At 42.0% G+C, this 25,783-nt stretch overlaps 1 protein-coding gene across 3 annotated transcripts in view; it reads left to right on the forward strand.

Moving 5' to 3' along the window:
- The first annotated feature begins 2,725 nt into the window (after nucleotides 1–2,725).
- LOC120026784 (myocyte-specific enhancer factor 2D homolog) overlaps nucleotides 2,726–25,783 on the forward strand; it is a 33,099-nt gene continuing 10,041 nt past the window's right edge. For all 3 annotated transcript variants that reach the window (XM_038971501.1, XM_038971502.1, XM_038971503.1), the window contains exons 1-6: nucleotides 2,726–2,891; nucleotides 18,122–18,469; nucleotides 21,999–22,202; nucleotides 22,832–22,975; nucleotides 23,248–23,461; nucleotides 24,037–24,093. In XM_038971501.1, coding sequence (XP_038827429.1) covers nucleotides 18,416–18,469; nucleotides 21,999–22,202; nucleotides 22,832–22,975; nucleotides 23,248–23,461; nucleotides 24,037–24,093 — 673 coding nt within the window. In that variant the 5' untranslated portion in view covers nucleotides 2,726–2,891; nucleotides 18,122–18,415. The remainder of the gene's footprint in view (nucleotides 2,892–18,121; nucleotides 18,470–21,998; nucleotides 22,203–22,831; nucleotides 22,976–23,247; nucleotides 23,462–24,036; nucleotides 24,094–25,783) is intronic.

Here is a 25,783-nt window from a genome sequence, read left to right on the forward strand (position 1 = left end):
GATCTGTGGTTAAAAATATAAGAAGAAAGCTTCTGTGTGACACAGGGTAAGATTAAAAAACAGTGATTTTCAAAACCTGCAACAAGTTTCTCGCCCAAGGGAGGGTATTTTCTTGCTCCCCACGTCACCGTGAAGCTCATATTGTTTGAAAATCACTGTTTTTAAAATGTTTTAACTTTTGATGTCATCGGCTATAACTTTTTTACCATATTTTTTTTTTATTCTACTAAACTTAGAAATGTGCAGTTTTCAGATATGTTGACACTGGAGATATTGAAAATTAGGTTGAAAAGAGGGTGTGTTAGCCTTTAAGGTTACTACAAGCTTCACTCCGTTGATCTATGTGCATATGTGTGCGAAGTGGGATTTTGAGCAGGGAACACCTTTTGGTAACACGATACGCTCACTGGGGGGTGATAGCAAAGTTTTTCATTTAATTTCACCTTCTCTTGCTAGTATTAGCTAGCTGTCAGCCTAACCTGGCTGCTGGCTTTAACCTGGCTAAAAACATAGCAAACTAGCTAGCCTTTTTAGCTTCCCACATCTCCATGTGAAATAATCATTCCTATATCAGCTAAAAATAGAATACCATCATGTTTTGGTCATGGTGAAAAAAAGCACATAGCTAGTTGGCTACAGAAGGTTCTACCATTTCACAATAGCCTGGAATCACCAGTTATTACTTTTAAACAAAATACCTTTTTCGGTATATTCCTGTTGTTTGGTTTACTTTTTGAAAAGTCACTGAGATTATATTTGGTTGTTTATCAATGCAAAATAGGTTACTTTGATGAATAGCCTATAGATTAGATCAGGGAACCAAGCAACAACACTACCCGTATTGCGTGTCTCAATTTTCAGGTTGTACAAAAGTATGTTGAATATTACAAGGAGCCGCCCCTTTTGTGACGGAAAACAACATTGCAACACTGCGCTATGCTCCGTATGGTCAGTCTCCATAGTGTGTGAATTTACCTTTTAAAGGAACAGACTGTAGTAGACCAAAGTCCATGAGTGAAGTCGGGGGAGGTGCATCTGCGACAGCTGAAAGTCGGACACAAATGTGTTTTTTCAACAGCAAGGCTCAAATCAACATGGCAGAGTTGCCATGTTTGTAAAAGTTTGTCTTTATAATGCCGAAATAAACATCTCCAACACTCAAATCATACACTCACAATCCCTGAAATCATGTGTGTACATTGGAGCCTACAATCAATTGACAGAGTGAGAGAGCCACAAATATCACACTGATTTGTAGGCTATATGTATATCCACGGTACACATACATCCAGGCAAATTAGTTCCTATTTCAGTCATGTCTTTGGCCACGTTCGCGTGCGTCAAATAAAAACACCCCAATGCAGACATTATACAACCGGTGGGTCTAATCCTGAATGCTGATTGGTTAAAAGGACATTCCAGCCTGTGTCTATTCCACAAATTACCACCAGCGAAATCTATGATGTTAAAATGCCTATTTACTTACTGCAGCTATCGCCTGCATTGTGGGAGGCTCTATATAAGTGATAATGCCCGAGAAGCCAGTGTTTGGAGGATATATTGGCATGGGTGTTGTTAGGCCCAAGACAAATTTGAGACTGAGAAATGCTGCAGGATTAAGGTTGTGAAGAGCAACTGCAGAAATGTTGGGAGATTCCCAATTGCATACTCCTCATGACTTCGCTCCTCTCCTCCTTCTTAAAACCCATTGGAGGAGAAGGTCAGAGGGGCGGGACCTCTGGCTTTCTCATCCAATGAGTTTTAAGAAGGAGGCAAGGAGAGAGGACGCAAGGATTATGCAACTGAGAATCTTCATGACCTTTGATCACATGGTTGTTGTAAAGTTCATGCAGTTGACATGTACACACAAGTCGGACAATTTTTATCCCCAGAATGCAACACATTTTGAAAGGTGGTGATGACTTGACAAAAGTGACCCGCTTGAACACACCCATACTGTTGGTCCTGAGTTCAATAAGCGGGAAGGTAGGCTACTCACTAAGCATGACCTCCTTTACACAAGGTCTTTGGAAATTAAGTTCTGTGCAATAACAATCGATTTAGGAGGTGAAAGCAATTGATTAATCAAGATAATTAGAACACACTACCTGCTGCCTAAATAATAGGCCTATACTGTTGAAGTGGCACCCTCTTCTGATCATGGAGGAGACTTCACAGAGGTTTTTTACAGTGTCCACATATCCACTTTCTTTGCTGTCAACTCAAAGACTAGGGGAAAATCTCAATTGCATACTCCTTGAGTCCTTTCTCCTGCATCCTTTTCAAAATTAATTGGAGGAGAAGGTCAGAGGGGAGGGACCTCTGGCTTTCTCATCCAATGGGTTTTGAGAAGGAGAGAGGACGTGATGAGTATACAATTGAGATTCTCCCAACATTCTGTATGTATACTAAAGTCCTAACTGTAAACCACATATTTGTAAAACAGCTAACGGGTCTTCTACATGAACACGGGGAGGTAGGCCATTCGACTATACACACAGTGACATTTTACCCACATGCAAAATCATGCAAAAGGTAAATACAGAAGCGGAGGGATACAAAAACCCTTATAGAACATGGCGGTCATCCCGTCTCCTTCATGCCCTTCCTATTTACAGTAATTTATACTGTGATTGGCTTTGATGCTGGAGTGTCAGCTTTCTATTGGCTTCTTACAAGTCACTCATGAACGGTTTCAATGACGTAGGTTGTGCACTAGCTACATTGTATCGTTTGGCTGAACGGAATAGTTACATTTTACGGAGAAGGGGAGAGTGGATTTATCTAAATTGAGACGTCGATCATGATTATAGCGCATCGTCTTTTTATTATACCTCTATTTTAAACCATTCCTCTATCTTTTCACACGATTGTGGATGTAATATTTCAGGGTAAGTGGAATTATACATTTGCTTCCTGCGTTTTCGTTTTTTCCCCCTCGTAAGAACAAGAGTGTTTGTATTGTTTTAATCAAACCGTTCTAGACAGAGGGTAGCCTAATAGGCTAATTTGTATTGACAACATTATTCACCCCCTAAATTGTTTAAAAAAATTATTATTATAATTGGTGAGCTCAGTTGTCGCAGTCATGGCACTTGATGGTTGGGTTGTATTTTTCGGAAGAGTTGAGGCTGGCAAAGCAAGGTAGACTAATGGCTGTCGGTCGGCTTCGCCAGAGATTGTGAAATGGCCTAAAAGAGCACCTTCGCTAGACGACATATGAACCCTCCATTATGGTTTGAACGGTGAAAGCTCTCGGTTTATAACGGTGGAGGTGCGCGCATGTTGACAACAGGGCCACAACAAAAACAATAGAGCTAGAGCGAGCTGTCACAGCGGATTTGTTGTCTGACTGTCAGTCTTTTTCCACGTTCAAAATAACTTGGAACTCGGAAATCTCCGACTTCAGTGCTTTTATGAAAACGGGGAAAAAACGAAAATCGTTTTGAACGGTTCTCCAACTCGGAATTCCAAGTTGACAACTCGGGCATCTTTCGAGAACATCAACTTTCCGACCTGAAGATCACTGACGTCATGATTTGACCTCGCCCCCCCGTGTTCCCAGTTGGCTTGAAAGCGTCATCAGAATGTCTGTCCGTCTTTGACTTGTCTGTCAGTCTGTGCCTAGAGTAGGCTGGCTTGCTATTACAATTTTTTATAGACAATTATTTTTAATAGAAAATTATAGGCTGCACTTCAGGCTGCACACAGTAGACCATATATTTCCCCTGGATTAACAGTCATACTTTCATCTTCAATGTAATTTAGCTGTTAGTGACGAAATACTCAGGTAGGCTAGCTATCAAAGGCAAAAACACATGTCAGAGCACGCTGATAAAACTTTCAAGCCTTTTTTTATATTTGCATTTTATAATCACTATACTTCAAATCTCTCTCTGCATTTTAAAATCATTATACCTCTCAAATCTTTCTCATGTAAGTATTGCACCTTGATGTACTGGCTTTGCATGTGATTATTAAAACAAACAACAAATCACTAATCTGTGACGCTGGGGATTGGGGATCAACTAATACCATGTGCATGCTGTACTGCACATAGGGGCCTACACATTTAGATTTGTATACCTTCACACAGCATACCTTTAATAAATCCAATTACATTTGAAGGGAAACTATTGTATAAAGCTTCTTATGCAGAGATGGTCTTTCAAAGTATTTTGAAGGCCTTGACCACTGTTCAGATATAACAGATGTTATCTCATGTGGAACATTTGCTCAGATCTCTGTAGCCAAGTGAGCAGTGCCATAGAACAGAGGGTATGGATTCCCTAGCTGTTTGTCCACCTAAATACTGTACTTAACCTTTAGCTTATGCATAACCTCTTGATGCATCAGCAGACATTAATATTAGATTCCGGGCCTTGATTTAGATTCGTAGTGGAACGTTAATCATTTTAATGTCATGTGACCTGGAAATTGGCAGCTATGTTGTGTGGAGGGTCCCAAGGGATCCGATTCTTACTCTGATTCTAATGCTGCTGCTCGGGTAGAAGTAGGCCAGACACAGCCTTGTGCTTTGGGGCCAGTCTGAAGGACACAATCATGTAGACTCCGATAGTCATTTTATCAATGCTTGAAAATAAACTCGTATAACCCAAGTTATTGTAAGCCTTACTTACAGTATGACATAGTTTGTTACACAAAACATCACCCAGACTTAAACAAACTTTTGATTTTGTTGAATTCATGGGAAATAAATAAATATAAACAATGGAGTACACATTCAAGCTGTTATCAGAAACCAATGAACTTCCAACCTTCTGAACACATCACATGCCATTCTAAGAGACAATTTATGCTTGATCAAAAAATATGGTCAGAGGCGCGGGAAGGATGGTGTGACACAATTGCGGAACCTCCGGAGGGACACAGTGGCCAATTGGAGCTCCTTGCCGCATTCCTCTCAAATTTTGTAACAATTCTGAGGGCTCCGTATAGCTCTGCATTGACATGATTGGTTGACGGTAGGTGAGGGCGGGAGGTCATGTATATACACAAACTTACTTACTTGACAACTTCCTTCACAACAGTTCTGCGCTGCTCGGCGATGCACAAGAAGTATGAATGCCTTGGCACCCCTACTGTACTTCTCTCACCCCAGTATTTACGGTATTACTGGCTTAGTACACAAAGGGGTGCCAAATAACCCGCAAAAAAGCCTATTGGGTGTGTACCAGAATGCCCCCCCCCCCCCCCCCCCCAAAATTGCACAAGTAATAGAGAATTTCCATGTCGTTTGCTAGCTAAATATGCTAACGTACGCAAAGGGAAAATGAACAAATTGCAAAGACAGGCAATCCAGCTCATGAAGTTAAACAGGTAGGAACTATCGAATGTCATTTTTGGTGAGTTTGGACATTTACAAGCGAATGAGAGACATTGTGCAAATGAACAAAACACGACAAAAAGCTAACCCAATATGATGCGTTGTCACCTTATTAATTCAACCACTTAGCAAATTAAGTTAGGGGTCTTCTTAACTAGGCTTGGGTGGTATCCAGACTGGCATACCGAGATATTCAGTAATACTGTCACTGCACACAAGGGGCACGGTTTTCAAACCCAACTGACCCTGCTTAGCTTTCGAGATCAGACGAGACTGCAGAGCATTTAGCACATTTTATACAATTAACTTAGGAGTTATAAGATATGTAGCTGGCAAACATTTAGTTGTGGATTCCATACTGTAATTAGATCACCTGGCGCATGCTGCACAACAGTGAGTGACTCACAAGGCTCCCGTCTCTCGTCGTTGTGTGCTTGTCAACAAACACTACGTGACTGGGGACTACCGGTAAGCTTGATAATGAAAAATTGTGACAGGGTGAAATGAAGAACGCCGTGTTCTTTATCTCCTAACCTTATTGCACAAGTTGACTGCAGGTATTTACTTATACAATGTTTCTTTTTGTAGTTACTTTTGAAAAAAATCTACAAAGAAATAGTTCAACAGTATTGAGAAACCATCCCATGGCTTTTTCCAAATACCCCGGTATATGGTATATACAGTGCATTCGGAAAGTTTTCAGAACCCTGGACTTTTTCCGCATTTTGTTACGTTACAGGATTATTCTAAAATTAATCAGTTGTTTTTTTCCCTCAGCAATCTACACACTATACACCATAATGACAAAGCAAAAATAGTTTTTTAGAAATGTTTGCAAATTTAGTAAAAACAAATTACATTTACATAATTATTCAGACCCTTTCCTCAGTTCTATGTTTAAGCACCTTTGGCAGCAATTACAGCCTTGAGTCTTCTTGGGTATGACACTACAAGCTTGTCACATCTGTATTTGGTTAGTTTCTCGCATTCTTCTATGCAGATCCTCTCAAGCTCTGTCAGGTTGGATGGGAAATGTTGCTGTACAGTTATTCTCAGGTTTCTCCAGAGATATTCAATGAGGTTTAAGTCTGGGTTCTAGCTGGGCCACTCAAGGACATTCAGAGACTTGTCCCGAAGCCTCTCCTGCGTTGGTTGTGTGCTTAGGGTCATTGTCCTGTTGGAAGGTGAACCTTCACCCTAGTCTGAGGTCCTGAGCGCTCTGGAGCAGGTTTTCATCAAGGGATCTCTCTGTTCTTTTCTCCGTTCATCTTTCTCTCAATCCTGACTAGTCTCCCTGTCCCTGCCACTGAAAAACATCCCCACAGCATGATGCTGTCACCACCATGCTTCATTGTAGGGAGGGTGCCAGGTTTCTTCCAGTTGTGACACTTGGCATTCAGGCCAAAGAGTTCAATCTTGGTTTCATCAGACCAGAGAATATTTTTTTTCTCATGGTCTAAGAGTCCTTTAGGTTTCTTTTGGCAAACTCCAAGCGGGCTGTTGTGCCTTTTACTGAGGAGTGACTTCCGTCTAGCCACTCTACCATAAAAGCCTGATTTGGTTGAGTGCTGCAAAGATGGTTGTCCTTCTGGAAGGTTCTCCCATCTCCACAGAGGAACTCTGGAGCTCTGTCAGTGACCATCGGGTTCTTGGTCACCTCTTTGACCAAGGCCCTTCTCCTCCGATTGCTCAGTTTGGACAGGTGGCCAGCTTTAGGAAGAGTCTTTGTTAGTTTCAAATGTCTTTCTTTTAAGAAGGATGGAGGCCACTGTGTTTCTGGAGACCTTCAATGCTGCAGAAATGTTTTCGTACCCTTCCCCAGATATGTGCCTCGACACAATCCTGTCTCGGCGCTCTACGGACAATTCTTTCGACCTCATGGCTTGGTTTTTGCTCTGACATGCACTGTCAACTGTGGGACCTTATATAGACAGGTGTGTGCCTTTCCAAATCATGTCCAATCAATTGAATTTACCACAGGTGGACTCCAATCAAGTTGTAGAAACATTTCAAGGATGATCAATGGAAACAGGATGCACCTGAGCTCAATTTTGAGTATCATAGCAAAGGGTCTGAATACTAATGTAAATAAGGTATTTATTTTAAATTTTTAATACATTTACAATAATGTATAACTTGTTTTCACTTGGTCATTATAGGGTTGTGTGTGTGTGTAGACTGAATTTTTATATTTAATCCCTTTTTAGAATAAGACTAACAATGTAGAATAAGTCAAGGGGTCTGAATACTTTCCGAATGCACTGTATATGGTATACTGCCCAAGCCCAGTGTTAATGCATAATTCAAAGTTTTTCACGCAGGAAAAAAATATTCTTGCTGTTTTTGTAAACGCAGATGTAAAATGCTTCTTACTGAAATTTCTGCTCGGCATAAGATTAAGTGTGTGCTTCAGTTGCTCTTCTAAACTCTGAGAATTCACGAACGGGCGTTCAGCAGACACTACTCTGACAGATGGGTATCTATTGGTAAAAATTCAAGATGAACTTAAAGCAAAACATTAGGAAATGTAGCTGGCTACATTCTTTCTTTGATAGGCCTAAACATTAGGAATATGTTGGCCATGCATCGTTTTTGCAAAAAATACCTTCCTTATTCATTGTAAGCTCCCTTGTGTGGCTGCCAGCCAAATAGCGTTGGACTTCTGTCATCTGATGAAAATAAGCTATTTTCTGCCAAATGTGTTGCACAAATGTATTTTCTGTGTAGGAAATAGAAAATTATAGTTGCATGTCCCTTATCTCTCTATTGAAGCAAAAAATCACTGACTTTCAATATAAAACACAACCCCTGTCAATGCACAACTGGAATCACCTTCCGGTTTCTCCTGTTGTTCCATTTACAAACAAACACTTGACTGGCTCAACTGTTTTGGGGAACTAAGTAAACTTCATAATGTGACAGGTGAAATAAGAACGCAATCTGCTTTATCTCCTAACGCATTGAACAAGTTGACTGCAGGTATTTATGCTTACTTAAAAAAATAGCTACAGATATTAAAATGTATAGAAAAACTTCAAAGAAGTAATATTTATGGTATTGTAAAACCATCCCTTGGTTATTTCCAAATACCCTGATGTAAGGTATACCGCCCAAGCCTATTAGAGAATGTGCTGTTAGACGGCCACTTCGCTAGTCAAGTATACTGAACAAAAATATAAAGGCAACATGTAAAGTGTTGGTCCCATATTTCATGAACTGAAAAAAAAGCTTATTTCTCTCAAATTTGTTTACATCCCTGTTAGTGAGCATTTCTCCTTTGCCAAGATAATCAATCCACTTGACAGATGTGGCATATCAAGAAGCTGATTAATGATCATGCTGTTTACACAGGTGCACCTTGTACTGGGGACAATTAAAGGCCACTCTAAAATGTGCAATTTTGTCACACAGCACAATGCCACCGATGTTTTGAGGGAGTGTGCAAATTGCATGCCCACTGCAGGAATGTCTACCAGAGCTTTTGCCAGAGAATTTAATGTTCATTTCTCTAGCCTCCAACGTCGTTTTAGAGAAATTGGCAGTACGTCCAACCGGCCTCACAACTGCAGACCACGTGTAACCGTGCCAGCCCGTGACCTCCAAATATGGCTTCTTCACCTGCAGGATCGTCTGAGATGAGCCACCCGGACAGCTGATGAAACTGTGGGTTTGCACAACCGAAGAATTTTTGCACAAACTATCTCAGGGAAGCTCATCTGCGTGCTCGTCATCCTCTACAGGGGCTTGACCTGACTGCAGTTAGGTGTTGTAACTGACTTCAGTGGTCAAATGCTCACCACTGGCATGCTGGTGAAGTGTGCTCTTCATGGATGAATCCCAGTTTCAACTGTACTGGGCAGATGGCAGGCAGGGAGTATGGTGTTGTGTGGGCGAGCAGTTTGCTGACGTCAATGTTGTGAACAGAGTGCCCCATGGTGGGGTTATGGTATGGGCAAGCATAAGCTATGGACATCTAACACAAAGGCATTTTATCAATGGCAATTTAAATGCACCAAGATACCGTGACGAGATCCTGAGGCTCATTATTGTGCCATTTATCCACCGCCTTCACTGCATGTTTCAGCATGATAATGCACGGTCCCATGTCGCAAGGATCTGTAGACAATTCCTGGAACCTGAAAATGTTCCAGTTCATTCATGGCCTGCATACTCACCAGACATGCCACCCATTGAGCATGTTTAGGGTGCTCTGGATCAACGAGTATGATGCCGTGTTCCAGTTTCCGCCAATATCCAGCAACTTAGCACAGACATTGAAGAGGAGTGGGACAACATGCCACAATCAACAGCCTGATCAACTCTATGCAAAGGAGATGTCATGCTGCATGAGGCAAATGGTGGTCACACCAGATACTGACTGGTTTTCTGATCCACGCCCCTACCTTTTTTAAAAAGGTATCTGTGACCAACTGACGCATATCTGTATTACCAGGCATGTGAAATCCATAGATTAATGCTGAATGAATTCATTTCAATCGCCTGATTTACCTTATATAAACTACTCACTAACATTTTTGAAACTGTTGCCTTTATATTTTTGTTCATTGTATTTTTACATATGTTAAACACCTCCCCACCAACCTATATCAATTCACTTTTTTTTGTCCCCAAAAATTTCACCATGTTGGTCAAAATGTTGATTTCCTCTGGAAACATTGTATTTCTCTTCACCACATATTCAACAGGAGCAGGAACAGTAGCTCCCACAAGTTACACTACTGATTTGAGATAAAGGCTGGCTGGCCTGGCTTGTTTGCATTTTAAAGTTGGCCACAGTAGTAAAACAGTTCTTCTTATTTAATTTGTCTGGTTGAACTGGAGGTACAGGGGCTCTGAGGATATTTGTCCTTATGCATCAGGAAGAAGATTAGTATTTTGGGGAAAGCTGCTGGGAACAACGGATGCTACACCACTTAAAACTTTGTTGGATCTTGTATCGTTAAGAAGGCAGATTCTACACATTTTGCCATGCAGCTGAGAGACAATGTTGCTGTTTTTAAAGCACTTCCTGTGATTCTACATGTTCTGCCATGGAGCTGAGAGAACATTTTGCAGTTTAAAATATTTTCCTGCAACTCTATGCATTCTGCCATGGCTTATTGTTTGTTCTTTTGCTCAAACATAACAGAACGTACTGTTAAATACATTTAAAATGTTCCATGACTGTAGCTTTTATTTGGGTGATCTGCTAGTTCTCAAAGATTGTTATAAAAAATATATATAGGGTCATTATCTTTTCTACTTACTTTATATCTGGTTTAGTCGTTTACACTGAAGGTTTTTCCATCCCGAAAAAGTTATAAAATGTTTTTTACACTGTTTGGACCCGCCCAAGGATTTCAATGTTAGACAAATCCCTGTGTAAAACTGTTTACCATGTACTCTTATGGTCACTCGTTGACACACCAGGAACTCACTTTTGACACAATTTAATTCACACCTGCCATGTTCAGCTATTGTGTTAGACCTGACTGCTCTTGGTGCAGCCAGGTTTACTGCTACTATGTCAGCTTGACAGGACCTGTGAACGCTCTTTCCTCAGCAAGAGTTTGCAATATGAAGCCAATGTGACGACTCATGGTGATTCATTGTAAAGAGACTCCATGTAGCCCTGGAGTGTGGGATTTCTGCCGCATGAGGAGATCATCTCCATCAATAGAAAAGGTCAAAGGAGAGGGAGGTGACAAGAAAAATTCCGAGATTCAAGAGAGCCATAATGAAATGAATCTGGTTACAGAGGAAAAACCAACAGGCCTAGGTGGGATAAGTGTGAGTGATCAAGAAGGGGTTTAACTGTATCGAAGAATACTGACCGTCAGGCATCTACCTTTGAGCAGCTCTCTGCATGGAACCCAGCAAAGTCTTTGCAAACCACTGAACCTAGACTCAAGAAAAATGACAGAACTGAGATTTACTCAACCTGTCCTCCGTTGTGAAACAATGAGGAATCCCTCCTCCATTAGCTGGAGTCAGGTAACCGATGAGTATTATAAGCCCCCCCCCCCCCTCCTTTTCAAGGCATGATGGCCCTGGCCTTCATTCTAGGACTTTGCCCACATTTCATTGACCAATGTGTAATCTGCTAAAAGGTCACTGCCACTAATTACTGTACACCACTCCAAAACCGACAGATGCCTAGCCTGGCTTGATTGCGAACTCTCTCTTAATCAGAGGACATTTTCACAGGGTGCGAAAGCACCCAGTTGACGTTTCAAGGAGACATCCAGGCAGGTCGATTGAACCAAGGTGACGGAAGGCCTGCCCTCGACAGATAATGAGGCGGTCTCTAAGGTCTCAGCAACCCGGAGCAGTCTATTTCAGACCAGCCTGCCTGAGCCTGTCCAAAGTGTCTGAGTCTGGGCTTTAGTTGAAAGCTACGTCTCTCCTTTAGCTCTTTGGGGTTCCTGTAATGTCACTGACAGAGTGAGCTGGTTCTTCTCTGGCTCGGTGTGAGTCGAGCGGCAGCCTCATTATCTTGGCATCTAATCAGTCCTCCAGCCAGCTCCTAATTGAGCCATCAGCGCCTTCGGGGGGAGGGAGAGGGAGGATGGACATGTCAATTACAGTAATGAGAGGGGGTAGCCATGCCGAGTGCCGCACGGGGAGAATAGGGCTGGCCACAATCCTTGTTGTAGTTCATTCTACGGCTAATCAAATATGTCAGCAAAGTCAAGAAATTGTTAGGTTGCCATTCACTGCGGGAGAGTCTGGGTGCTGCAAAAAGTGGTTGAGAATTTTTTTTCCACAAGTTGTGCTCTGGGCCTTTACTAGTCCTGTATTAGTGGACCTATTTAAAAAAATAAAATAAAATAAAAATAAAAATAGCAGTCCTGTAGCTAGGGTTGAAAAGTTTCTGGGAAATTTCTGGGAATTTTCCATGCGAAGTTAAGCCTAGGAATATGGGAAAATTATAAGTTACATCATAAAAGTTAGCTTATAACGGTGAACATTTTTTTGTGGAATACACAAGGCAATTCTAGGTCTTGTGGTATATTTTGGTTAATCTGTCCCCAATTCAATGGAATTGCAACCCTCTGCATGCACAGTGCATTCTTCCATCACATGTACAGCTGATTCTCAAGATCTTGCACAGTAATGAGATGCTATTGAGCCCACACTACTCCACTGTCTGAGCCAAGGACTACATGCTTTCTGGTAAGGTTTGATTACAATACTGGGTGGGGTGAATATATTTTATACGACATACAATTTTTTTTGTTAACTAGTAAATAGTAGCCTACAGCAAAGTGTGTTAGAAATGATTTTAACTTGTTAACATTTCTGCTAGTTAGTTTTTGCTACCATGTGGGTTTTAGCTTGCTTGAGCCTAAGTGAGGGGTGTTAATTCACCTGTCTGCATACATGTTTCATTTTTAAACATTTATCTTACAAAGGAGTTGTTTAATGTAACTGCTTAACTATTTATCTGTACATGGAATTGTATTCGGTTTTTATTTAACCATTTTTCCCCCTAATCTTTACAGGAAAATACCATGGGCACTCTCTTATGTGTGGAGACATTACACTGCAGCTAATGTAGAAGGAAAAGCTGTGTACATTTAGAAATTCTGTGCCAAATCATATGTGAAGAATGCAACAAAGATGCAGAATAATCTGGCCAAGTGCATAAAGTTCCCTCAGCGCTCACAACAAGCAACCCCCGACAAAAGTCCCTCAACTTCTATTTGAGGTCAGATTTTTTTTGACTCAATGGAGGAACGTAGTCAAAGAAATGCTGATTAATGTCTTGCACGAGCTGTGTATGCAACTGGTTCACCTCTGATGCTCACAGGCAATGTGTATTGGAAGAGATTTCTGAATGTTCTTCGCCCAGCATACAACCCTCCAACCAGATATGCTTTATCTACTCATTTGCTAGATGCAGGGTTCAACAGAGTTAAAGTGAAAGCAAATCATAGAGAAAGCAGACTGTATTGCAATCATCTCTGAAGGGTGGTCGAATGTTTGTGGGCAAGGGATAATTAACTACATCATCTCCATCCCTCAACCAGTATTCTACAAGGGCACAGACACACCGGTCTCTACATTGCAGATGAGCTGAAGGCAGTCATCAATGACCTTGGGCCACAGAATATATTTGCACTAGTGACAGACAATGCTGAGAACATGAAGGCTGCTTGGTCTAAAGTGGAGGAGTCCTACCCTTACATCACACCCATTGGCTGTGCTGCTCATGCATTGAATCTTCTCCTCAAGGACATCATGGCACTAGAAACAATGGATACACTCTACAAGAGAGCCAAGGAAATGTTTATGTATGTTAAGGGTCATCTAGGTCATATAGCCACAATCAATCTCCCTCACCAAGCAAAGTGAGAAGAAATAGAGCACCACATTGAAGCTGCCCAGCAACACCCGTTGGGGTGGTGTCATACATGATGACACCAGTCTCCTGGAAGGGAAGGAGCCTCTCCAAGAAATTTGCCATATCAGTCTGCCGATATGGCCAGCCCCATGAAGAGGATCCTCCTGGATTATGTATTTTGGGAGAGAGCGGTAAGCAGCCTGAAACTCCTGAAACCTATAGCAATAGCCATTGCACGGATTGAGGGAGACAATGCCATCCTGTCTGATGTTCAGACTGCTTGCAGATGTAAGAGAAGAAATCCATACTGCCCTGCCCACTTCACTGTTGCTCCAAGCAGAGGAAACTGCAGTTCTGAAATACATCAAAAAGCTTGAAGACGGCTGCCTGCTTGAAGACGCCTCAGTGTACATGTTGTACCCCAAGTATGCTGGCAAGCGCATCCTGTCTGGTGCAGAGATCAACAAGGCCTATGGTGTCATCACTACCGTCTCGCCACCTTGGCTTGGATGAGGGCAAGGTTCTTGGCAGTCTGGCAAAGTACACTTCCAAGCAAGGGCTTTGGGATGGAGATGCAATATGGCAGTCATGCCAACATATCTCATCAGCCACCTGGTGGAAGGGACTTTGTGGATCTGAGGCTCTTTCCCCTGTTGCCTCCATCATCCTCCAAATCCCACCAACATTAGCTGCCTCAGAGCGCAACTGGTCCTTGTTTGGGAACACACACCAAAGTACGCAACAGGCTGATCAATACAAGGGTTGAAATATTGATGGCCATCTGGGCAAATTTGAGACTTTTTGAGCCTGACAACGAGCCGTCCTCAAGGTTGGAAAGTGACAGTAAAGATGACGCTTCAGAGTCTGATGTTCAAGAGGTGGACATTGAGGAGGTCCAGGGAGAAGACATGGAAGACTGAGAGGAAGACAACCAAAGCTTTAGTTTCTCGACTATCATTTTATGTATGTTGAAAAAGTTTTTGGGAGATGCGATGGATCATTCAATATTCCCTTTTGTTGGTCAGTGAAATCATCCCATGTGAAGAGTGAACTCATCTAATGTTAAATTCGTAACTACATTTAAACATTTTTTTAAATTTCCATTGGAATAATTTAATCATTTGCAATTGTCTACTTATGATAAGGTAAAATGTTTATGGTTCTGTCTCCATATGATATGGTAAATATATCAAATGCAAAAAACATCTATTTTAAATGGTATTAATTAGCATTTATTCTCTTTAATTCCCACGGAAAGGTTCCCCCTCTGAATATTCCCCAAAATGTGCAACCCTACCTATAGCGCAGGCAAATCATTTTTTTTCTCTCAACCAGCTACAATTTGGCACGGTCTTGATTTTGTACAATTGGATGGAGAATATTTTTGTGTGGGGGAATTTGGGTTCCAAACTTCTGTAGTTGACTCTTTTTTTTATTAGAAAAAAAATATTTAGATTTTCTCCTATGGTAGACTGTACGATACGATTTACGTTTGTTTTCAGTCGTGATATTGGAATGGAGAGCTTTGGTGGCTTTGTCATTTCTGATATGCGGTTTGGGCGAATTAGTTAATGTTTAATTCACCGTTAATTTGTTGTGTTCACATGAATGTATTTTGCCCTGTATTTACAACTCAAGGCTATGTGCCTGTATTGCTTACGCATGGAACTTTTGCATGAACTCTTGAAATGGCAATCGTTTGCGAGCCTGCTTGTGCGATTTCCAAGCCCCAAAATATTTTTAGGGATCTCAGATTGTTCTGGCAATTCTAACATGGAAACGTCATTAGGAGGAAGAATGTTTGACATGCTTTTTACATTTGTATCACAATTTTTTTTAAATCATGATGACAGTGGCCATTTTAGGCTCTTTTTAGACCTATACATTACTCCTGTAAGACCCTGATCTAAGAACCGTACATGATCCAGACATCTTGGTGTCATTATACTCCTTTTATAGTGTGCTCTGAAATATGGAGTATGTCTTAATTCTGAAAAACACATGTTCACATCTCAAAACTACCATTTTTGATTTAGTAAATTTTTAAGACATTGTTTGGAACAAATACATTTCCAGACTGGGCTTTCTGCAAATGTAGGGCTGGAAATTGCCAGGGACCTCACAATACGATATTATCACAATAATTTGGTGCCGAAATGCGATTTGATCTTCCAAACATATTGTGCTTACCATATGTCTGCTACAGACGGACAAGAGCGAGCAATGAGAAACCAAGTTTTGGAAATGAAAGTGCTGAAAACAAATGTACTCCCTGTTTTAAAAGGAAGATGGCGAACACCGATTCAACCACAAAACCAGAGAGGTTTTCCAATGCCTTACAAAGAAGGGCACCTATTGGTAGATAGGTAAAACATTTAATAAGCAGACATTGAATAACCTTTTTGAGCATGGTGAAGTTATTGAATTACTCTTTTGGATGGTGTATCAATACAGGGATTTCGCCATGAGGCCAATGGTGACATTAAATCAGTGATAGGAAAAAAACTGAGGATGGATCAACATTGAAGTTACTCCACAATACTAACCTAAATGACCGTGACAAGAAAAATATTCCAAAACATGCATCCTGTTTGCAACTAGGCACAAAGGTAAAACTGCAACAAAATTAACTTGATGTCCTGAATAGAAAGCGTTATGTTTGGGGCAAACACATCTCTGAGTACCACTCTTCATATTTTCAAGCATGGTGGTGGCTGCATCATGCTATGGGCATGCTTGTCATCGGCAAGGACTACTGAGTTATTTTTATTTATTTTTTAGGATGAAACAAAAAAACAAAACAGAATAGAACTAGGCACAGGCAAAATTCTAGACGAAAACCTGGTTCAGTCTGAACAGAAAGTGTGCTAACACCTGCTCCAGCATGTGAACTTGTGAATATGGAGGTGGACGGCACAGACACAAATGTACTAAAGGACACAGGTGGGTTCTGACTGAGGCAGGGGTTACTATGGTCTGCACGAATTTACCTGGTTTCCTTTTTGTTATAGTGCAATTTACCTCCACATTGATCCTGGTGACCCCTTGTGTATGCAGGATTTCCCTCCAGCTGAGTATTAATTGTAATCAATGCACTTAGCATCTAGTGAAGCTGCAATACTGTACAACACATGGAATGAGATTGGAATAGAGATGCTTTCCCTTATGCTTCTGATCCCAACTTAGGGAGGGCAGTAGGCGATAGCCTGGGTTTGTATCAAGACCACTCATGAATTCATATAAGCCAAAACTCCGAAAATGTGTGGTTGGTACAAACAAGTTTTTGAACACAGTTTTATAAAGAGCTTATAAGGCCCTCTTGAGATGTGGGACTACTTACACCATTGTCTCATTTCCAGGAAAGTCCTATGAGAGGAATATGAGGATATAATTCATTTTTGTGGCCTCTTCATGCGTGTAATGAAAATGTATGCTGAACGGAAATGAAACCCTGCTGAATTAGTCAGCATATTGTGTCGACTATGGTGAAAAAATAGGACCAATGGCTTTGTCAGGAAGTGGCTGATGTTCGAGGACATGGCTAATTCCGGGCCTGATTAAATTCACTTGGCGAATAAAGGCCCTTCTGATATCTATTAGTCATTCAGTCCCATGTACAGTATCCAGCTCTGAAATCACTTCAGAATGTTATGAAACTGTGAATGTGTCCACTACCGCTGTGATATTGCTTCACCCTAACTAACACGCTCACCTTGAAGTAAACAACCCCCCCCCCCCCCGTCTTGTGTGAACACCGGTATTTTTAGATGCCTGTCGTAATCCTTCCGTCTCTCCCTCTGATGTCCTTGTGCATGGGAATTCCCCCTCCTGGGCAGCTAGCGCTTAGCACGCCACCCTGTTGTCATAGACTAGCCTCTATGAATAGGTGAGGGCTTTCGCTAATCGGTTGGAAGCGCCAGCGGCGGTTAGCATGCCTTTCCTCAGTGTGGGATCACATCTGACCAGGGAGGAATGACAATAGCAGGGTGACGTCAGAGCCTTTCTGTCGTTGAGCTGCGGGGGGTGTGTGTGTTTACACTGTCTGATGGAGAAGCATAATAGCTGTTGGCACGGTGTGAAGGGGTGTGTGTACTCAGACAGTGTTACCTGGGCTATTGTCCTTGAGCCACATGTTTTGAACAATGATGTGTTTTTCCCTCGCATAACTCTGTCCACAGTACTTACGGATATGTTCACAGTAAAGTTGCAGTATTCAGAGCAAATCTTCTTTGCTGAATAAATCCAATTAATACATTAATAGCTTGGGGTTCGTTTTTTTCCCCTCCCAGTGTAGCGTAGACGACAGATTCTGGTTACATAGAAGAGACTATGTTGTTGTTGTTGACTATGAAAACACATTATAATGGCTGTGTGTACATGAGGAATGTAGACGTAACTCTCTCGCTCTCTCTCTCTCTCCCTTCAAGGAGTGACATCGTCCTCACCACAGCAACGGTCGAGAAACTGGTGACCTTTGACCTGAGCGAACAATGAACTGAGGGCAACTCTCCACCAGCTCTACCAACGGCAGACCCTCTGCCCCGTCACCCCAGACCTGGGCAGAGGAGTGTGTGTGTGCGCAACTGCACGTGGTGTTTGTTTATGAGTCTGCCCGTACTCTAGAAAGAGCTAATAGGCTACACTCCCTCTCTCCTCGTCTGAGAGGAGGCACCTCTGACCCTTGACCCTGATTGACTGACCCCAACCAACCAACAGGAAGCATGGGGAGGAAAAAGATTCAGATCCAACGGATCACCGACGAGAGGAACAGACAGGTGAGACTGAGATGTGTGGCCGTGTCTTCATAGTCTGGACCAGGGTCTTATTCAAGGGCCTTGAATATAGTCGACTCCTTATAAGATGGGCGAGAAAGATGTGTGGCCTTGTCTCTTTGAATACTGAACAAAAAGGCATCCTTCCTCCCAATCCAGGCGGGTCGATGTACAGTTGAAGTCGGAAGTTTACATACACTTAGGTTGGAGTCATTAAAACTCGTTTTTCAACCACTCCACAAATTTCTTGTTAACAAACTATAGTTTTAGTTTAGTATAGTCAGTTAGGACATCTACTTTGTGCATGACACAAGTAATTTTTCCAACAATTGTTTATAGACAGATTATTTCACTTATAATTCACTATCATAATTCCAGTGGGTCAGAAGTTTACATACACTAAGTTGACTGTGCCTTTAAACAGCTTGGAAAAATCCAGAAAATGATGTCATGGCTTTGGAAGCTTCTGATAGGCTAATTGACATAATTTGAGTCATTTGCAGGTGTACCTGTGGATGTATTTCAAGGCATACCTTCAAATTCAGTGCCTCTTTGCGTGACATCATGGGAAAATCAAAATAAATCAGCCAAAACCTCAGAAAAAAAATTGTAGACCTCCTTGGGAGCAATTTCCAAATGCCTGAAGGTACCATGTTCATCTGTACAAACAATAGTACACAAACACCATGGGACCACGCAGCCATCATACCGTTCAGGAAAGAGACTCGTTCTGTCTCCTAGAGATGAACGTACTTTGGTGCGAATAGTGCAAATCAATCCCAGAACAACAGCAAAGGACCTTGTGAAGATGCTGGAGGAAACCGGTATAAAAATATCTATATCCACAGTAAAACGAGTCCTATATCGACATAACCTGAAAGGCCGCTCAGCAAGGAAGAAGCCACTGCTCCAAAACCGCCATAAAGCCAGACTACGGTTTGCAACTGCACATGGGGACAAAGATTGTACTTTTTGGCTTAATGTCCTCTGGTTTGATGAAACAAAAATAGAACTGTTTGGCCATAATGACCATTATGTTTGGAGAAAAAGGGGGAGGCTTGCAAGCCAAAGAACACCATCCCAACCGTGAAGCACGGGGGTGGCAGCATCATGTTGTGGGGATGCTTTGCTGCAGGAGGGACTGGTGCACTTCACAAAATAGATGGCATCATGAGGAAGAAAAATATTAAGTGGATATATTGAAACAACATCTCAAGAAATCAGTCAGGAAGTTAAAGCTTGGTTGCAAATTGGTCTTCCAAAAGGACAATGACCCCAAGCATACTTCCAAATTTGTGGCAAAATGGCTTAAGGACAACAAAGTCAAGGTATTGGAGTGGCCATCACAAAACCCTGACCTCAATCCTATAGAAAATGTGTGGGCAGAACTGAAAAAGCGTGTGCTAGTATGGAGGCCTACAAACCTGACTCAGTTACACCAGCTCTGTCAGGAGGAATGGGCCAACATTCTTATTGTCGGAAGCTTGTGGAAGGCCCAAGTGAAACAATTTAAAGGCAACTCTACCAAATACTAATTGGGTGTCTGTAATCTTCTGATCCATTGGGAATGTGATGAAAGAAATAAAAGCTGAAATAAATCATTCTCTCTACTATTATTCTGACATTTCACATTCTTAAAATAGAGTGGTGATCCTAACTGACCTAAGACAGGGAATCTTTACTAGGAATAAATGTCAGGAATTGTGAAAGACTGAGTTTAAATGTATTTGGCTAAGGTGTATGTAAACTTCTGACTTCAACTGTATGTGTTAGACCTCCAAGGCCCATTTGACACCATGGGCCAGATTCACTGAATGTTTGTACCGGTGCAAACTACACACCTGTTGAAATAAATGTACCCAAAAAGGTCAAACATAACTTTAAGCTTTTCTTCCTTCTCTTCAGCTAATGGTTTACAGTTTTAGCTTTTTTTCCCTCCTAAAAATAACAGATACATTTGCACATCTTTCCCTGTGTTAATGTGTTAGTGTCACTGCCCATTTAATGAACATCGTATCAGTGTTGTAGTGTAATGTTACTGTTTTCTGGGTTTGTATAGTGTGTGCAGAGTGTATCTTTTAGTTTGTTTGAAGGTGTGCGTTTGACTTGACTGGAGCTCTCTGAGAGTGCATAGTGTTTCAGGCCGAGTAGGCACAGAGTTCAAACCGACATGGAGTCAATCAGGTCACACACAGCCCTGCGGACAGCTGCTCCAGATAAATCAGTCTGTCCACAGCAGCTGCAGGCCAGTGGACACAGTCATATCAGGGACAGAAGTTACTGATCTGTGCGCGTGTGTGTTTTCAAAGGGTGAATGTGTGTGTGGGGGTAGGTGTGTGTTTTCAAAGGGTGAATGTGTGTGTGGGGGTAGGTGTGTGTTGAGAAAGGTGAGTGTTTGCATACGTGTATGTTTGAAAGGGTAAAAGTGTGGGAGCGGGATTGTGTCTGTGCTACGGTCTTGGGAAATCTGTTACTGTCTGCTTCTTGTTCACTCACCACCCTCCTATTTGACTGATGTTGCGATTATTAGATTAATTTATTAGTCATGAATGGTTAAATATTAAAATAATCTTCCTAGTTGTACATTGCAAAACGCAGAAAATACCCACAATACACAGAGGGTACATACAAAACATATTAGCATTGCACTTAAGGTACAATGCTATGGTCGGTTTATGATGTTGACTATTCCGTGACAATGTACCTCATTCACTATTCCTACTACAATAACAACTGTGATTGCCTCAGGTCATTCCGAAATGTACACACAACATGCAGGAGACATTGAAATCAAATCCATAATTGCTGACCAAAGGTTACGTATCACCACAGTAGCATTTCATAATAGCATATTACAAAAGCATAACCCCGGTAGATGTTACACCCTTCCTTGTCCTCCATTGCTCTTCCGTGTGCGCACTTGCATGTGTGTTTTTGACGTAAAAGTGAGAAGATTCTCTATATCTGGGGGGGGTGGGGGGGTATTCTGAAGGAAGGATATTGATGTCCCTTATCAGTTTTCTCATCAAAGCATCTCATTTGCATGTTCAGGGATCTGAGCAACAGGGGGAAGGAGAGTTGGGAAAGAGAGAAGGGTAAAGAGATGGAAGCTGAAGAGAATGGGGTTAGTTGCATGTGGGTCATGTTCATTAGGCACAAAACTGAATAAAACACTGAAATGGAAGGAGACGTTTTTCGTGGCACAATGTTTTGAAGCATTTTGCTACAGTGTGCCCTAATGAAAATGTCACTGAAGAACCAGACTGGCACCAATTCACTCCATTGCAGATAAAGGAAACTCACACTGCCGGTTCACTCAGATTTTTAACACTGTCGGCACTCGTTAATGACCTAAATTGACACTTTCTACAGACACCAACTCAAACTCATTTTCACTTTCCTCAACCTCTGCGATCTCTTCCCACCTCCCTCCATTATGTTTTGTAAATCCCTTTGTGACAATGCTGATGGGGGAAAAAGTGCTTGTATAAATAAATCGAATTGATTCATTCTCTATCCCCTCCCAATGCAGGTGACGTTCACCAAGAGAAAGTTTGGCCTGATGAAGAAGGCGTACGAGCTGAGTGTGCTGTGTGACTGTGAGATCGCCCTCATCATCTTCAACCACTCCAACAAACTGTTCCAGTACGCCAGCACCGACATGGACAAGGTGCTGCTCAAGTACACCGAGTACAATGAACCCCACGAGAGCCGGACCAACGCCGACATCATTGAGGTAAAGCAAACAGAAAGGGCCATCAGCCTCTGACCGTACCACTTTAGCTTGAGACTGCCTGGAATGCCAGGTGGGCAGGGTTTGCACTTTTGTGACTTTTCGATTGTTTCCACTGCGCCAGCCAAGCTCAATCACGCACAGTTAACTGTTTGAGCCCAGGTCTGCACAGAACAATGAACCTTATTGCAGCCAAAGTGTCGTCGCTTCTTTGTAGCCTCCAGTGTTGTAGAATACAAATAGCAGCTAGAGAGGGAATGGGAATGTTGTCTCAGAACTGATCTGATCTGTGTGTCTTCTTGCCAAGCCTGGAGGTCTGAAACTCTCACCTGTTTGGTGGGCATTTTTGAGGAAGTGCATCGGATGCTTAGCATTGTCACCGTTCGTTTTGTACTGTATACCCAGCTCCTATTGTCATTTAGCAATGACAATGATCATATAAAGTTGGCTATACAGCACAACCGATCTGGAACCAGGCTATCGCACAAATGTACCTTGAAATTGTCCTCCCTCAGACGCATAATTCAACAATACAGCTCGACTGTACTTGTTCCTATTCAGCCAGACGGACCTTCAGCTCCCATCCTTTGTTCTCATCTCCCACCACTCTTTTTTTCATCCTGTCTTCACAGACGTTGCGAAAGAAAGGCTTCAATGGTTGCGAAAGTCCCGAGCCGGACGGAGAGGACTCCATAGACCAGAGCCCCCTGAACGACGACAAATACCGCAAGACCACCGAAGACCTAGACATCCTCTTCAAGCGCTACGGTGTCAGTGTAAGCATCTCCCCTTTTCCTCACCATCTCCCCCAATCTAAAACACCTTGCCCTTAGCTAGCCACTATCCCCTAGTATGGGTGATAGCACTGGGATAGGTCAAATAAGTGCACTGAATGGTGGTACTCAGAGGTTTGAGAAACACTGAACTATATGGTGGAAGCTCCACTTCACCTAGAGCAGTTTGATGCTGCTATTCTTCCATTGTCTGCTTATCAAGTCAAGAGACCTGAACCAATGTTGAAAAGTGCTAACTATCAATTTTCTTTCAGTCCGCGATCCCGCCCCCCACATTTTCCATGCCCGTCACCGTCCAGGCTTCTAATCAGAACACATTGCAATTCAGTAACCCTGGCAACGCCATGGTGACCACCTCCTACGTGACGTCGCCATCGCTGTCTGACAACCACCACCTGTCGCCCCAGCAACCGGCGCTCCAGAGAAACACAGTGTCTCCTGGGTTGCCACAGCGACCGGCCAGTGCAGGTGAGCGAAAGAGCGGGACGGCCTTCTACTGTGGCATCTGTGGGAAATGAGGTCATCTTTCCTCTCCACACAAACTCCAATTCAATGAATTGGAAACCTGTTTCAAATCAATGTTGTTTTGAAGCAATGAATCCAGACGACCTGGGATCAAACACACGTGTATTTGATTATTTAAATATTTACTTTCTGTGTATTTGAGTATTTTCTAATAATGTGGCCAAAATCATCTATTTCTATTGGAATCATTTGAAACTATTTTGACATTTTATAAATAGCCTAGTATTAAAAAATATTTTCAAATTCTTTTTTCCAAATATATTATTTCAAACACTCCTAGGACCTGGGTTCAAATGCATGGGAATATATATTTTTTATTTGAGTATTTTCAAATGCATGCCAATGCTTTCCAAGTGTATTTCCAAATACATTCCAATATTCTACTACTTGTATTTTCAAACAATATACATCTGAATACTTATAATGTATGTTAAAGTAATTGAAAAACATTTTAATTCAGTGTCCTGCTAGGAGTGTTCATATTTTCCTTGCTAAGCCAGTGTTTATAATTTCAACAGGTGCTATGCTCGGGGGAGACCTGAACAATTCAAATGGAGGATGCCCAAGTCCAGTCCGTGAGTAACCTTATGACGGACTACTCTACAATACCACTTCTACTGACAATACTACGCTCATTGACAGTCAATGTGTTAAGAAATGGATGTACTCATTGAAAAAGGGCAAATTTAATCCAATATTTTAGGCGCTAGACAGAAAAATGTCTGCACTATGATTTGCTCGCACAGAGATTTGAGACGCTCAAATGACAGAACTTTTCCAAATGTCTCAATAAATATCAGCATATTAGATGTGGACGTTGCTTTTTTCAAGAAAAGGGCCTGCTGAAAATGTGAAAGTAAGGGAAAGTGAAAAACATATTTTATGCTTGTCACATTGCCAAGAGCAATCATATACTCCATCCAGGGTCCAGTCCTTAGTAGTTCTTCTCCATCTCTTCCTCTATCTTCTCTGCCATTACTGTCCCATTATTACTGAGACTGCCCCGGATCATCTTGGAATGTCTCCATTGACGTCAGCTGGTGTCCTTAGCACTTGCCTGGATAGACACCAGATCAATGTGGGAGCCAGGTGGAGAGGGAGACCCAGAAGGTTCAGGTGTCAACCCTCCCTTGGGGAGAAATCAAATCTAGCCTCAGGCTTTTGGCGAGAGGGGAGGCCTGGTGTTAAGAAGGCTTGAAGCACGCAATCCAGAGATTATGGTGTAAAGACAATTTGTCATATGTCATCGTGTGACACGACAACATGTTTTTCTGTGTACTCTGTGTACTTTTTGCTGTGGAATGTACACATTTTCTCACAGCTCACGAGCAATGCAAGCTGACTACGGGCTGTTTTTTTTTTTTTCATTCAAAACATTGTCATTGAGTTGCGTGTTGGGAGCACATCAGGGGTGTCTGTTGTCCCACAACCAGCGGTGTAGTGCAGTTGGTAGTGTGTTTTTATTTTTTGTAGGTGTGGGAGCAAAAAGTATGACTGTATAATTTCTCAAAGTTTGTACTGACAGATGTAGCCTATTGAATATCATTATAGAATATGCAGAAAATGTATACTCCAATTGCAATGTCTGCCTATGCCTATTGTCTGAAGATTTTTTGTTGTTGTGTTTTACCCCATTTTCTCCCCCCCCCTCCCCAATTTTGATCTTGTCTCATCGCTGCAACTCCCAACAGACTCGGGAGGCGAAGGTTGAGTCATGGGTACTCTGAAACATGACCCGCCAAACCACTCTTCTTAACATCCAGCCGCATGAGCCAAGTAAAGCCCCCCCCGGCCAAACCTCCCCTAACACGGACGACGCTGTGCCAATTGTGCGCCGCCCTGTGGGACTCCCGATCACGGCTGGTTGTGGATACAGCCTGGATTGAAATGTTCTATTTTTAATACAAATAGGAAATCATCCCTGTCAATCATAAACGATAATTATTGACGTTTTACCGGTGAAATGTCCAAACTGCATCTGCATGCCAATCATTTGATTTTAATCAGTTTCATGGGAATATGCATTTGATCTTCTTGAATGACTGTTTCGTGAAAGAATTGGAGTAGATGGTGTTCAAACTATAAGCCTTTCTTGTATTTTGTTTCAATTAAAGCATAGACTATATCCTACCTAGTGGCGTGCGCTGTTCAGTTTTGGGCGCATTAGAATTTTTTGGGGGACTATTCAGATTCAGTGAGCTAACCTTCCTAAAAGCTCATAAAATATGATTAAGTGTTTTTGGTGTAATGTAGGCTTACTATGCT

This window comes from Salvelinus namaycush, chromosome 32 (genome assembly GCF_016432855.1).
Source record: "Salvelinus namaycush isolate Seneca chromosome 32, SaNama_1.0, whole genome shotgun sequence".
NCBI lineage: Eukaryota > Metazoa > Chordata > Actinopteri > Salmoniformes > Salmonidae > Salvelinus > Salvelinus namaycush.